Raw genomic sequence first — 14734 nt, forward strand, 5'->3', positions numbered from 1 at the left:
CTGATACAATGAAGAGCTCAACAATCTGGTAAAATGGTGGGGAACCACTGCCCCTCATAATTAAAAGTCAGCTAACATCATTGTGGAATCTGGTGAGGATGCCCTGTGGATATCTCAACACACTGGGAAGAGACACTGTAGCAGTGTCCTAAATCCATACTACATGCTAAATGTATACAGTATATACTAATATGTATAACAGTTTTTTTCAGTTACATATGCAATAGTATACAATAAATGAACATACTTAACTATTTTATACCAACAGAAAATTATGCAATATGTGTGCCATTGGACGTCAAACTGCGACTTCAGAATTCAACTGCTAATTTAAGTTTACAAAGTGACAGCAAAATGCTTTCCCACTGCCATTGTTAACAGAATTTGTTTTTCCTGTGCTTTTTATGACACGTAAAAATGATGAAAAAAGGTCTATAGTGTGAATAAATAGCACACTAAAAATCCTTTTTTCTTTATTATACATAATTACTGTTTTGAGTATATTTTGTCACTTTTACAGAGTGAACACAGCACACACTCAAAACTTGTTTAGAATTAGTGTGTATTATGAATTTGGGGCACAGCATGTGTTCAGGGACATGCTCAAAGGGCTACATCTTCAAGCTGTCGAAAAGTATGTTTGGGGTCCTCTGTTAACTAACTAAATGAGATACTGTATGTCTGAATTAAAATGGACATGAAATAAAACAATATACAACACCAAAATAGCATAAACAACCAGGCAGATTTTTTATTTTTTTTTAATCTGTATTTTTTTTTTATCTTCTCCTTCCAACCATAAAAATTCCAGCACCACAGCATATGGATTTTTTGCTGGGCTAAATTGACTGAGAAGTTGTTGGGCTTGCAATATTGGCCTTCCCCAGTGCAGTGTAACCATTTCTAGTGCCTAACTTATCAGCAATCTTATTCTCCTACAACTATGAGAGATTGGCTATTAATGAAACTATCTCAAAGTCATAAAACAGTAAAAAGGTGGTTGGAAAGAAATTGGTGAAAATAAAATAAGGCAGTCTTGTGGATTTGCTAGATAGGAAATTTACTGGGTTTGCTGGGGACTGTGTGAGACAGACCACTTTGTCAAGTCAAGGTTAGTTTGAGCAGTGATCAATACTTCAATCTCAATAAAACAGCTCAATAGCCAAGGATTGATGGGAATGAGGAAACACAAGGTGGGGAGAAGAAGTATAGAAGGAGCAATACAAATGCCAACCTTGTCATAATGTTAGCAGGGCAGTAATACATTTGTCTGGCCAGAGAGGATGGAGCTCTTCTATCGTGGCAGGTAATGTGCTGTACAATAGACAGATTAAGTCAATTGCTGTCATACCTTACAGCCTCCAAATCAATATCATATATGTTTGCAACCTTCAGACCAGAATAAATAAATGCAGGTACAGACACAAACCAGCCTGATAGATGTCACACCAAACAGATGAGAGATAAATGGACAGATGAAGGAACAGAGGAAGGGTGGTGAACAATCGAGTACCCTTCACAGAAGCCTATTGCGTGATGTGTTTGTTATAAAAAATGAGCAGAAAAAATATGAAAGAAAGTCAAGAATCGTATCACACATCAGTCAAAAACTGGCCACTAATTGAGACATTCTTCTATAATATTTGCACTGTACAGAGGTTTCAACATCACTGAATACATCATTCAGACTATCTCACTTGCTTCAGCAGGTATCTGTTCAGTGTCACTATCCGTTATTGTGCTGTGGCCTTGTAATGGTGCCACAATGTGAGAGCCAGCAAACACTTACTTGTAAACTGTGCCTCCGTTTCCATGGCCAAGCTGCTCTTGATAGTTGATATCTTGGGCATTTATCTGCAGAGCAACAAACACACACAGGAATATAATAAACGTACTTAAATGTTATAACATGAGAAGACATGCAACCAATTGATGATATGTGTAACTACACAGGTGAGAGAGAGTGAGCGAAGGAGAGCGAGAGAGAGAGAGAGGGGACTATATTGTCACTGGAGGCTATAAACAAGACACACATTCAGGTCACTTCAAGTTCAGCAACATAAGGAGAGAAAGCAGAGGGACAGAAAGAGGAGATCAATACAACATTTGCTGTCCAATTTATAAAAGGGCATCGTGCTTGGGTGAGTGACTGATATAGAGTTTAATGACGATTTCTTTGCTGTCGTGTTTTACTCTACTTTGATATAAAATGTCAGTGTGTGATAATAAAGTGTAATATAATGTAGCCTGAGCTAACATGGCTGGTCTGAGCAAGTTTCCTCCTCGCGCCCATTTTGAAATTACCAGTGAAAATTTTCCTGTAGAGGAGTGGAGTAGGGTAATGCACTTCCTGTCTGATGATTTTGTGTGGATAATTAGAAAAATGAACACTGAGGAAAACATGTAAACAACTAAACAACTTCCTTATCCTCAGTGCGGAATATTTGATCACTAAACAGTCATACATTCATTTCATGAATATATTTTCACAAATTATTATGTAGTGTTGGTCCTGGTTTTGAGTTTTAGTGAGAATTACTTTCAACAATAACTAGCTCTTCAATGTTTAAATCTCTTCTGTTAATAGCATAATTTGAAAAAAAATATATGATATGCTGATATGCTAAGTGCAACAAGTACATTTAAATATATTTGTTCCATATTTAAATTCATACATTTCATCATCTTTTTTATATTCAACATATCGACTACTATGATACAAAACCTTAATTTTAAAAACTGAAAAGCCATATTATTTACAATATTTTATAAGTCCTATTGATGTAATGGGAAATGTACAATTGCAAAGTGCTAGTGTCCAGAAACTCCCCTCATGTATACATACAGAATATAAACCATTGTTTATCTTTGCATCCAAAATGGCTAGAATTTACAATATCCAGTGAATAATTCATTAATTGATTATTTCCCCAGTATATGCAGCATTGGAGCATTCAACATGTGTATGAGCCGTTTGTGTGTTTTGCGCTCAATGAGGTTGCAGGCTAACTGTGCCCTGTCAATAAGCCAGTTTGTGTGGACAGAGGCCCTATTTGTACTGTGGTTGATATGATATTAATGTAGGGATGCCAAGACTAATTTTGTACAGACAGAAAGAGGCAGGTACCCCCAATTCACCTCACTTGATTTGATAAAATGTGAGAGGAGGGAGGTAAAGAGAATGAAAATAGATGGATGGGGGAGAATGGAGAGAACAGCTCTATAGAGGGAGACTGTCTTAATTGTCTCCCCAACACACTAGCCACTGTGTCTCTGTGTGTATATGAGAGAGAAAGAGTGTATATTTATAAAAAGAGGGGGAGACATGACTGTAGCAGGCCTGCTCTCAGGAACCCACAGACACCCTGCTCCCAGTGAGGCACAGTGAAGAGACAATAACCAAATACACACTGTTCAACATGCCCACAGTTGGTATCACAGAAAATCGATTGAGGAGCCAAGCACTAGTGAGAATGTGCTCTTGTCAGTGATATAAGCGCGGTCAAATTCTATTCAAACCCAAAACACCGGCTCACCTGCCCATTTGTCAAGATCCTCTTCAGCTCAGCAGATGATTTTTTTAAGCTGGAGGAAGGAACACAGCACAGTTGCACTGACATAAGTATTATAGACATCTTTCTACTCATCTATCAACCATCCAACCAAAGTTTATTCCAGGTAGTGAAACATGCTCCTCATGCCCCAGCAAGCTCACCTGTTGTTGGCCATGGAATCTGGGACAGCATGAGTGCAGTCATTGGCTGGGTTAGGTCTTGTATTAACCTGAAGGTGTGCAAACACATACACACAAATGTGAAAGGACACACACACACACACACACACACACACACACACACACACACACACACACACACTTAGTGGTCAAGGCAAAAGACAGGCAGACAGACAGACATATGGCCGGACCCCCTAATGAACAAGAACAAAACACGAGCTCTCAGTTCAGCCTGAAGGTTAATTGGCTTTTGTAGGGGAGAAGGGAGGCAGGCAAAGAAGAAAGAAAGAGGTGTCCACATAGAGGAGGGGAAAGGATGACAGAGAGCAGAAGGAAAAAGGGAGGAGAGGAGAGCCGAAAATATATTTGCATGAAAGTACATCAATATGGCTTAACACTAGAGGAAATGAGACATATAAAACAGATTTGGGTAAAGGATGAAGGAAAACATAAAAAATGTTGTGTCTCACTAAGGACATTCTTTACATCAATTCATCTGCATCTATGTTTACTCTAAAGACCTTGGTGCTCAACCCAGATATCGTACACAAAAGAAGAGACAACACCCTGTAAAGGGGATACTAAAAATAACTTGTTTAATTGAGGTCAAAAGGCCGTTGTGTTGGGTCCACTAAAGCACAGGGATTCTCTCTTTAATTAGTGCCCAGGAAGACCTAATTTAAACAGACTCCCCTCAGCCAATTACTTTTATATTAAAAACAGGAGAAAAGAGGGGAAAGATTACCAAAGGACTAAAGGTTTTTGGAAAACATCATCTTCTCAAAACAGACCCTTGACCTTAAAATAAACTGACACAGTTCAGTAGCTGTTACCAAAGCTCCTCAGAGGATACATTAAATAAAGCACTTTCAGTACTGGGGGGAGGGGGTAATTTTATTATTGAAATGAAGATGGATATATTATGGATCATCTGGAGAGATGGAGGAGGTGTCAAGTCATTTAACCCATTGTAATTAGCAATGATTTTCAATAGTAACATATGCCTAACATAAAATGGGAAGGTCTGTGGAAGGCCATTTGTAAATGGCAGAGGGGGGCTTGTAATGACAATTTCATGGTTGAACAACGATATCTTCTTATTGACTTAGTTTTTGCACTAACCAACGCTGATGTTCTTCCTATCATATGGAATGAAAGGATCATAATACTCTGGAGGGGGATCAAGGTTTCAGCATAACACCTTTCTCTTGAATGACAATGCCAGCATAAGAAACAAGAATATAAGGAGATAGAGAAAGAGAAAGAGAGAGAAAAGCCCCACTAAAGCAACAGCCAGCCACCCCCATACATAAACATAGACGAGGGGAGCAAGAAAATGATTGAAAGAAAAGGAGAGCCTTGACTTCAATTGACATTTCAATAAGTGGAACACAGCGTTACCAATCCATTTGCCTCAACGTCCCTCCCTCCCTCCCCTTGTTCTGTGTGTAAAGCAGCTGAAACAATTATTGAGATAGGTACCTTCAGGCCATGTATGTTCCGGATCCCTGGAGTCTTGCCGGCTGAAACAGTAATTGACTAGATTGTAGAACACATCACTGGGCCATTTACAAATGTGCTGAAAAGGAATCAGTTCTTTATAAAGAAAAAAAAATGATGAAATGAAATGAGGGTTATTCTGAAATTAGTTGCAGACAAGAGAGTGATTGAGATGTTGGGCTCTTGAGACAGCTGGTGGTAGGTAGGAAGCAAAAACAGAATCACAGAGTTAGAGAAAAGAGACAGAAAGAGAGAGAGAGAAAAAGAAAGAAATAAAAACAGAAAGACAGAGTGAGACAGAAAGAGAGAGCCAGATACAGAGTAAAAGAGAGAGAGACAATAAAATGTTTCGTCACTTTGCCCTTGGGGCCTGTTAGCGATTATGTATGACTTTGAGTGGTGAGAAAACTATAAAGAGGAAAAAAAGTAAGTATTGAAAAAGCACTCATAGTGAAAACCAGTTCAGGAAGAAACTACACAATGCCAGAGATCAGGGCAAGGCTTAGCTTGAACACAAGCTTGCTGTTTCAATGTCCTTGGAGCAAAAGAAATGTAGATTTATAAAATGACTGTCAACACAATAATAGAATGAGCCACTGAATTTTAATGTTGTCCAGAGGCTGCATTGTTACTTCTAGTCCCCATATGCTCCAATTTTCTTATTGTCTGAACACAGCACAAAATTTCAGTTAGATTTTGTGTGTGAAGTGTGAATATTTTTATATATTTAAATTTAGATTGTGGTTAGTTGTCGACACATTAATTACAAAGATGTACCTCGTGGAAAAATCTGTAGAGGGTCCGGCAGCAGTCCATTCATGCGTTGTTCATTCATTGTGTTGAAATACTAAAGGGGAAAAGAAAGTCACAAATAGTTGAGATTATTACACATATTGGAACTTAAATATACTTAAGAAAGCCATCAAAGCTGTTTCATAAATAAAGAATGACTTAAAATCTGTACAAGAACGTGAACAGAATAACAAACACAATCCAACAACATAGAACAGATGAAGAAAAGCCTCGGTAAATTTGCAATTTGACTATGCACTACACAGACAAATTTTAGCATATTACAAACACAAGTATGTTTATTTAAATGTCGTCAGAATTAATCCACAGTGTTCCCAAAAATGTGAGCATGCTGTGGTGAAATCTGTTGCCGATGAGGACCAATGCCCTGTGGGCTTGTTCTGAAGGAGTGTAGCATTAACCCTTTTCTCCTCCAGGTCAACAGCTCACCAAACACTCATATCCTACAGGATTAACACGTGCACACACACTCTGGAGCCTCTCAGACGCTTGCCAAGGCAGTGCAATAATTGATGTTTCAGTTAACCAAACCATCTGTTAAGACTGTGAGTGCACGCGAGTGTGTGTGAGTGTATGTGTGCGTATGTGCATTTTGTTTATGTCCCCCCCTTTTTGAGGCTTTGAACCAACAAAAATTAACAGCAATACCTTTCTGAAGACACATACTTTAGAAAATGTATGTCATTATGTAGTCTACACGTACATGTGTTCATTGTGTTTCATTTACAATCCAGTATCTAGTAACTACCAAGTCATCACAGCGATATGTAAATTTGCTCTCTCATTGTGGGGGAGGGAGGACGATGGGACCGGCTTGGATGGGAATGGATCAGAATGGCTACCCAAGTGGCACAGCTGTTATTAAAAGGCCTATTTATCACTGTCAGATCCCTCCTCGCTCCTAGGCCTCTCTTTCGCCCTCCAGCGTTCTCACTAGGCCAGATCTGAACAATAGGCCTAATACCAAAAAACATGTTGTGTGTGAGGGTGTGTATGTGGGGGGGCTTCACGTACCTTTAATTTTCCGCTTAGCTAGCTTATTGATTAAGGCTGCAATTACCACCTAATCTGTAGTAGGTTTGTTATTAAAAGACATTCTCCATTGTTGGCCAATAACTAAACAGTGTCCGATCCCAAATACCATCGCTCAGCCCTAAGGGACAAGTGGGAGAGCGAGAGCAGAGAGTGGGGCTCATCATCATTAGCAGACTAAGGGGAAATGGGAGTAAGAATGGTGGAATTAGAGCCACTACCTCCAGGGGGAGCTGAGTGAGGAACGGATGAGGTCACATGTTTTTTTTAGCACCTGACACAGGCCAGTCTTTAACTTTGAACAGGGGCGTCTGTCTTTCAAGGTGTCGAACAATGATTAGAGATGCCTGGAAGACTAGTGGGTCTCACAGGAACATGTAGCAATCAATGTTCTCAGTGATGGGGGATACTTCTCACAATAAATGCCCTCTGCAGACTGATGTTAATTAAGTGCTGAATTTGAGCATTAATTTTGCTCAGCAACAAGGAGCATGAATTTTTGGCTAGGCAATGTTAAAGCAGAGATCTTGAATAAGAAAAAAAAAAAAAACTTAGAAAAACCCATTACACGCCATTACTCTCACTGTCCGTGGCATGAACAGTAAGTATGGTGGAATATGAAAATGCACTGCACTAGGTGGGGGAGCTGAATAGGTAGTGGAAGTGTGTGCATGTGTATTTGTGTGTGTGTGTGTGTGTGTGTGTGTGTTTTCTTAACTGTTAAAATCCTACAGTATCTGATAGATCTGACAGCCCTGAGGTGGTCATTTTGACCACTAAATAAGGTTTTGGTGACCATTGAAGGGATCCTATAATTCTGAACACTGTGTAGTTTCAGCATATTTCTGGTTATAAATGTATTATCACAAACATCAACACACACAGAAACACATGTACACACAAGGCAGCCATGAGAGACGCTAATGAATTATCCCACCTTTCACCTAACATGCTGGTTTCTTTTATTTCCTATTAATTTCACATAATGGCTGTCTGCTCACCTGGAATTAACAACACTGAGGCAAAAATTCACTGGGGTCTCTACGGAGGCCAAATGGCAACTACAGCAAACAACCACAACAAGAAATAAATCCTCTGAATACAAATGCAAATGACTGCTGAAATGTATAACCCTTGCATAAGACATTTAAAGTACTCCGCTAGTGTAAATCATATTTTAGTGAGCCCAGTATTTTCCAGGTGATCAGCAGTTTTTTGTAATGGCTTTTGAAATCTGTGGACGAAGCAGTGCAGTGTTGTGGATACTAAATATTTGTGCTGGGTAGTGTGAGGTGCAGGTCAGGGTCATTAATATGCCGTCAAGACAAGACATGCCACATCATCTGAACAAAGAATGAAGAAGTGTTGGGACAATAAGCTGCCATTACGCATTACAAAATGAAATAATACTATATGTTTATTAAAGCCTGTTCTGCCAAATAAATGTGCATATTTAGGTACTGATTAACGAGATAGTCATGTTCATTGATATTTTAATATAAAATATTTGACAAAATTAACTGATGTCAGGGACATTGATGGTTCCTATTGTATCTTGTAGTTGTTATGCTTGTATTGCAGTTGCTTTTCTGCTATTTAAAAATGTACAGGTATACTGGCGACCATTGCTGATATTTGGTTGATCGTGTATCAAATTAATATCACGACAAAAGTACCACGGTCTTTTCTTTAAAAACTATCTTAAATCTATCTTTACACATTTCCTAAATGAATGGAACAACAGCACTGCACTATCATAATCTACTGTAGCAACATCATTTCACTTCAAAATTAGGTTGTTAAATGAATATTAAGATGCAATCGTTGCATATAATACACAAATCAATGGTGGTGATACCATAACACCCAGGACAGGAAATTCCTGAAACCTTTTTGGTACATCAATGCTGTGATTTTCTTGAAAGCTACTCCCATTCAACCCAGACACAGCACAGTAAGGCAAAATCGTAAAAGAAGGACAAAACATGTCAGCTGGATTTGTGAATAATGAAGCTGGCTGAGGTCAATACTTACTTCCATCCCGGTTTCACAACGCTCATTGGCACAACAGCTGTCTCTTTTTGCTTAATCACCCTGCTACCCTATGCTACTTAATGATTAAAAAGCAACCACAAGTGAATGCATGATAAAAATGGACAAAAAAGGAGTGTAAATTGTGCCTGTGGCTCTAGCAGCATCATTGTGAGCTGATGGGGGGTAAAAGACATCCACAGATGAAAGTAGATTTTGAACAATTCTGCAGCCCAGGGGGCCCGCTCTTTAATGAGGCAAAACTTTAAGTACTGAATAATAAATAATAAAAATTGACAGTTCATTTAGCTTTCAGTGTACCTCGTAGAAAAACCCATTACACGCCATTACTCTTACTGTCCGTGGCATGAACAGTAAGTATGGTGGAATATGAAAATGCACTGCACTAGGTGGGGGAGCTGAATGGGTAGTGGAAGTGTGTGCATGTGTATTTATGTGCGTGAGTGTTGCTGAAAACTACCAATAAGCTGGTTTGTACCTTAGGTTAAATACAACTGGATGAGGCTATATGGTTTCAAACTTTTTATAGGTTGCTGGGTTGCAGATAAATGGCAGTGTAGAGGTGGAAGCAAGAAATAAAAATCCTATCTTGTCATCAGCATCTATGTCTCTCTTTTTTTGATTAGTTTCTACCAGACCAATGGTGCCTCCTACACCACAGTATAGCAAGTGTTTTCTTAACTGTTAAAATCCTACAGTATCTGATAGATCTGAGAGCCTTGAGGTGGTCATTTTGAACACCACTAAATAAGGTTTTGGTGACCATGGAAGGGATCCTATAATTCTGAGATTAGCTACTGCTGCAAAAACATATGTAACATTATTCAAATTGTTCTCCAAGTGATTTGTTTTTTTATACCGTAAGCCATTTTCATGCCAGCTAGAAGGTAAACACTCAAGCAGACAGTTTGAGTTTTAGTGCCAATGTTTTGAGATGTCTGTATCTAAGGTTTTTTCCCCAATGAAAAGGGAGGCAAGTGCTGCACAAAGCACTCAAAAAATACAGGACATTTAAAACAACCCCCCCCTCGGAGAACTGCTACAACATAAAAATACAACAGTAAAATACAATCATGTTATGAAATTTGTGGGATGGATGTATGACATGATGGAAAAAATTACAAATTAATTTATATACTCACATATGACAACATGGCGTTGAGTTCTTCATCACTTCTTACAGTGATTCTGTCTCCCACCTCATCTTCATCTAAAAAAACACAGAAGAAAAGATCTTAAACTTTGCATTGTAAAACCTTTTAATAAAAAAATAAAACATGAACAGGTATCAACACCATAGGCAACACTTAAAACACATTTTTGATATAAAACTGGATTGATTTAGGGGTAAGAGATAAGATTAGCACACTGTACTCGTGGTACAGCAAATATACACAGTTACAGCAAACTGTAATACAAAATTAAACTGAATTTAGTATTATATCAACGAGCAATACTTGAGCTGTTAACAAAACTTTTGCAATTCATTCCATATTATGAAAACCTTCAAGGCAAAGTCATCAGTTACTCCTTTTGAAACTCTACACATTATTTTTAGGAATTAAATGAGAGAAAAGCAGCAATATGGCTGTAAAATAATGCAAAGGGATCATAGTTTACGTATTTTCAAAATAAAATAATAAATTACATTAATTTGCCAATAACTGTGATGACATGCAATGTGTATTTTATACAGTTTTTAAGCAACACAATCAACACTCCATGCAATACATGACAATTTACAAAAAGATTACTAATACTTTTGCCATTAATTAAGCAGTAAAAACCAGTGAAAACAAAATACATTATATTTGTCAGCATTTCATGAATAATCCAAAAGCCAAGCACAAACTACAGTATACTCACCTGTTTTATCCACCAACTGGTTTACATAAGGCTACTAAGACTGACCATAAGCATCAGTACAAGCTATTTAGCATTAGCGCTGCTTAAAAACTATTTTATCTGTCAAAATAGTACAGATAAATATTTCTGTATATTTTCAGCAGAATAAAGAGCATGGGAACAAAATAAATAGTTTCCAATTGTTTATTAGGATATACAACAATCTAAAAAATAGCATCATTCATATTATTTATATAGGCATCAATGAGCAGGATGCACTTAATTGATTCCTGCCCTTCCCACATACAGTAGCCATTATACATCTAAAAAGATAATACAAGTGCAAAACTTATGGGAATGATAATTAGTTGGGGGAGTTTTGTCAGTAACTGTATTTCGACTATTGATTTTAAGTTAGTAAATTATATGACTAAGGTTTGGTTGTACAAACTACAAACACCGAATAGGTCACTCAGAAGATTCACAATACTGAGAACTTGCCAGGAGTTGGAAAAAGTGCTGTGATGTATTATAGACCTTGTCATAATGACTGCTGTGATTGTAGAGTCACTGTTTCAGCAGAAAAGCAATGAGTGTGACACAGACACTTACATTCAAAGGCCGTGACAGTGGCTTCAGGCATGACATCTCGGATTGCGACCTGAAATGTAGGTAAGAGTGAATTATAACAGGGACAATAATAAAGTAGAGTACTAATATGTAAGGTGGCGTCACAGTGTTGTAAAACACAGACACGTTCAGTCAGAAACCGAAAGTGTCAAATTCAAACTGGATGTAACTTACAACGTTATGTCGTTTAACTGTACAGCCGTTTTTAACTGAAAACTGCTAACGTCAAGTGCAGGCAAGAGTGACAGTTAGCTAGCTCTCTAGCATTTTGAAGACTCACCAGCAAGTCATTGAAGTTCAGAAGAGATGGACAGTCGACGGACGAGTCCATGTCCCCTGACGGCGTTTTTATACGGATCACTATTGCCTCGGTGTCCATTACGTAGAGGTTATTTAAATCGAGTATGAGCATAAAGAGGAAAAATTAAGCCTCATAATAACACCTGGCTGGCTGTCTAAGCTAACGAGCTAATTTCCTGCGGTGGTTTGCTAACGACACATCCTAGCATCCTGCTCTGTCCAGACACTTGTGTTAAGTGATGCGGAGATTTAAAAACGTTAACCGTTGAGCTCAGTAACTGTCGACACCGAAATCAAGTCATAACCGCATGAAAGGTTTAGCTTTAATTGTGAATTTGTATTCGCCCGCCCTCTGGTGCAAAGTTTTACACTGTGTTATCAGAGATATTTAGCCATGAAGCTAATTTTGAGGAAACCACAACTGCTCCAAAAGCGTTTCCGAATCAACATCCGCTCAGGGAAATTTCAAAATAAAAGACCTCCATCCCCACTCAAAAGTAAGTGGCCTGACATACAGTAGGTATTACAAATACTGACTATGCAGCAAAAATTATAAAATGCATGCAGTAAATGTAGGCTATTCAAATCTACTCTTAAAAAAGCTCATTGTCACATATTTGCATAATATGTTAAGGAGAAGAACTTTATTGGTAGACCAACGTGTTTCGGTTTGTGGCCTTCGGTCTACCAATAAAGACTTTTTCCCTTCGCCATGCACCTTGGAAGTAGGTGAAGTTGTGCCGGAAATACCTACTCTGCTTCCATAATATGTTAAAGCACATTTCTAATTCCTATGTAAAAACATTATCTTAATGAAAGCCTGTGCTTCTGCTTCCACTACAAAATGAGAAATGACCAAGGTTTCCATTCACGTCAGTAAGGATTTGAATTGCATTTCTGCAGTTGAAGATAGACAGGAGAGGGTGTGAGAGAGGGAGGGGATGACATGCAGCAAAGGGCCACAGGCTGGATACGAACCCAAGCCACAACGGTTTTTGAGACAAAATTCCTAGGAATTGTGATTGATCATAAATTAACATGGAAACAACACAGTAACTATATTAAAGGAAACATTTCTAAGTCATTAGCAATCCTGTATAAATCTAGAGATACATTCAATTTTAAAGCCTTTGTATATAATTTATTGCTCACTTATACTTCCTTACATATCTTATTGTGTGGAATTGTGGGGGTCAACCTTTAAAATGACTATAAACTCAATAGTCTTACTGCAAAAACGAGCTATATGTATTATCAGTAAGGCTGGTTACTATGATCATTTTTATTATGCATGACTTTGTTTGACCAGTAACCAATATGCTATAAAATTAAATAAACAACTTGATTTAAAACATTTTCTAATGTTTTATTTAACTTGAACTTGAAATGTGAACATTGCATTGTGAAGAATTTAAAATCTTCATTCACTCCTGACAAAACCAAGGTGTCATCCTAGTTATAAATGTGCTTTGGACTAGAAAGTGTTAGACTGAAAATCTTTGTAAAGAGAAGTGTACAAGGGCAATGCTGGGTCACACAGCCTTTTATACTGAAGAGACTGTTGCCACCTTGGACTTCATTTGTTGTACATGACATTGATGTGAGATCAAATCTGGCAAGAAAGTACAATTTTGAGCGTACAATAGCTTTTTGGGGGTATAATGGGTGGGCATGTAAAGGGTAGATATTCTTTTTAGAAATGACCTACCACTATTGTAAATGTTAAAATAATATTTGAATATTGTATGAATGGTCCTCGCTTTCGCAGAAACACACTGCTGTAGAGATGAAAAACTGGCAAGGCTCCCCATCAATACTGATGAACCACCTAAGCGAAACTCTATTTTTATTTTTTAAGATTACCACTATTGTAAATGTTCAAATAATATTTGGATATTGTATGAATGGTCTCTTTTTTAAAGTAGGAGGTGTACAAAGGATTATGTGCCTTCATGACCACAGATTTTCAAGTATTCAAAGAGGTTTTTGCCTCTTTCTGTAACATCCCGTTAATTTTTGCCTGTTTCCTGTTTTATTTTGATATACTAACCTTTCCTGTCGTTTCAGTTCCTGCCTTGTGTTGCTACCGCTCCTGATTATCCACACCTGGTTCCCTTACCTGCCCCTTGCCATCGGCCAACCCTGTTATATTCTCACTTGTTTTTACTGCTCTTTTGCCAGATTGTCTTTGATCACCCTTGTGTGTTCATCGCTTTCCAGCAATTCCTAGTGTTAGTCTCTATGATTTTTGGATTTTGCCTTGTTCTCTGGTTCTTGGATTTTGCCTACTGCCTGCCTGAATTTGTTTTCTTGTGTTGGACTTATCAACCGGGGTATGACAGCATTCAAGTAAAGACTTAGCCTTATATTATTTTTTTAATCTTACCTGCATGCACAATGTTCCTTGGTGGGGTAAATGAAACTGATATAATTGCAAGAAAATTGTAAGAAAATTCAAAAACAAAAGATCAACTGATAAAAATTCCATTGACATTGTAATTATTAAAAAAAGTAATTGATTCTATTGTAAGACCTCTGACCTATATATGCAATCAGTCATTTCAAAGAGGTGTTTTTCCTAATAGTATGAAATCAGCAAAGGTAATTCCAATATTTAAAAATGGATATAAGCACTACATGGACAACTACAGACCAGTATCTCTTTTCAAAAATATTAGAGAAATGATTTGTGAAACAATTTGATATCTTCATTGGTAAATATAATTATTGAATGGACACCAGTATGGATTTAGGGGAAACAGAAATATTACCTATGCCATAATGGTGATGGTAGGAGAAATAACAAAGGCAGCTGAAAATGATGAGTGT

At 37.7% G+C, this 14734-nt stretch overlaps 1 protein-coding gene across 7 annotated transcripts in view; it reads right to left on the bottom strand.

Annotated features, from left to right (window-relative positions):
- Nucleotides 1–12346, bottom strand: part of map2k5 (mitogen-activated protein kinase kinase 5) — a 67040-nt gene extending 54694 nt beyond the window's left edge. For 4 of the 7 annotated variants that reach the window (XM_044165948.1, XM_044221900.1, XM_044166809.1 and 1 more), the window contains exons 1-8: nt 11886–12345; nt 11588–11636; nt 10273–10340; nt 6011–6080; nt 5216–5256; nt 3716–3783; nt 3537–3585; nt 1790–1854 (exon numbers count right to left, since the gene is read on the bottom strand). In XM_044165948.1, the coding sequence (XP_044021883.1) occupies nt 1790–1854; nt 3537–3585; nt 3716–3783; nt 5216–5256; nt 6011–6080; nt 10273–10340; nt 11588–11636; nt 11886–12017 (542 nt within the window). In that variant the 5' untranslated portion in view covers nt 12018–12345. Of the gene's footprint in view, nt 1–1789; nt 1855–3536; nt 3586–3715; nt 3784–5215; nt 5257–6010; nt 6081–10272; nt 10341–11587; nt 11637–11885 lie in introns of all 7 variants that reach the window. The other 3 variants (XM_044221067.1, XM_044222783.1, XM_044220225.1) reach the window with 2 other exon arrangements.
- Between the last annotated feature and the right edge of the window lie 2388 nt (nt 12347–14734).

This window comes from Siniperca chuatsi, linkage group LG1 (assembly GCF_020085105.1).
Source record: "Siniperca chuatsi isolate FFG_IHB_CAS linkage group LG1, ASM2008510v1, whole genome shotgun sequence".
Classification (NCBI taxonomy): domain Eukaryota; kingdom Metazoa; phylum Chordata; class Actinopteri; order Centrarchiformes; family Sinipercidae; genus Siniperca; species Siniperca chuatsi.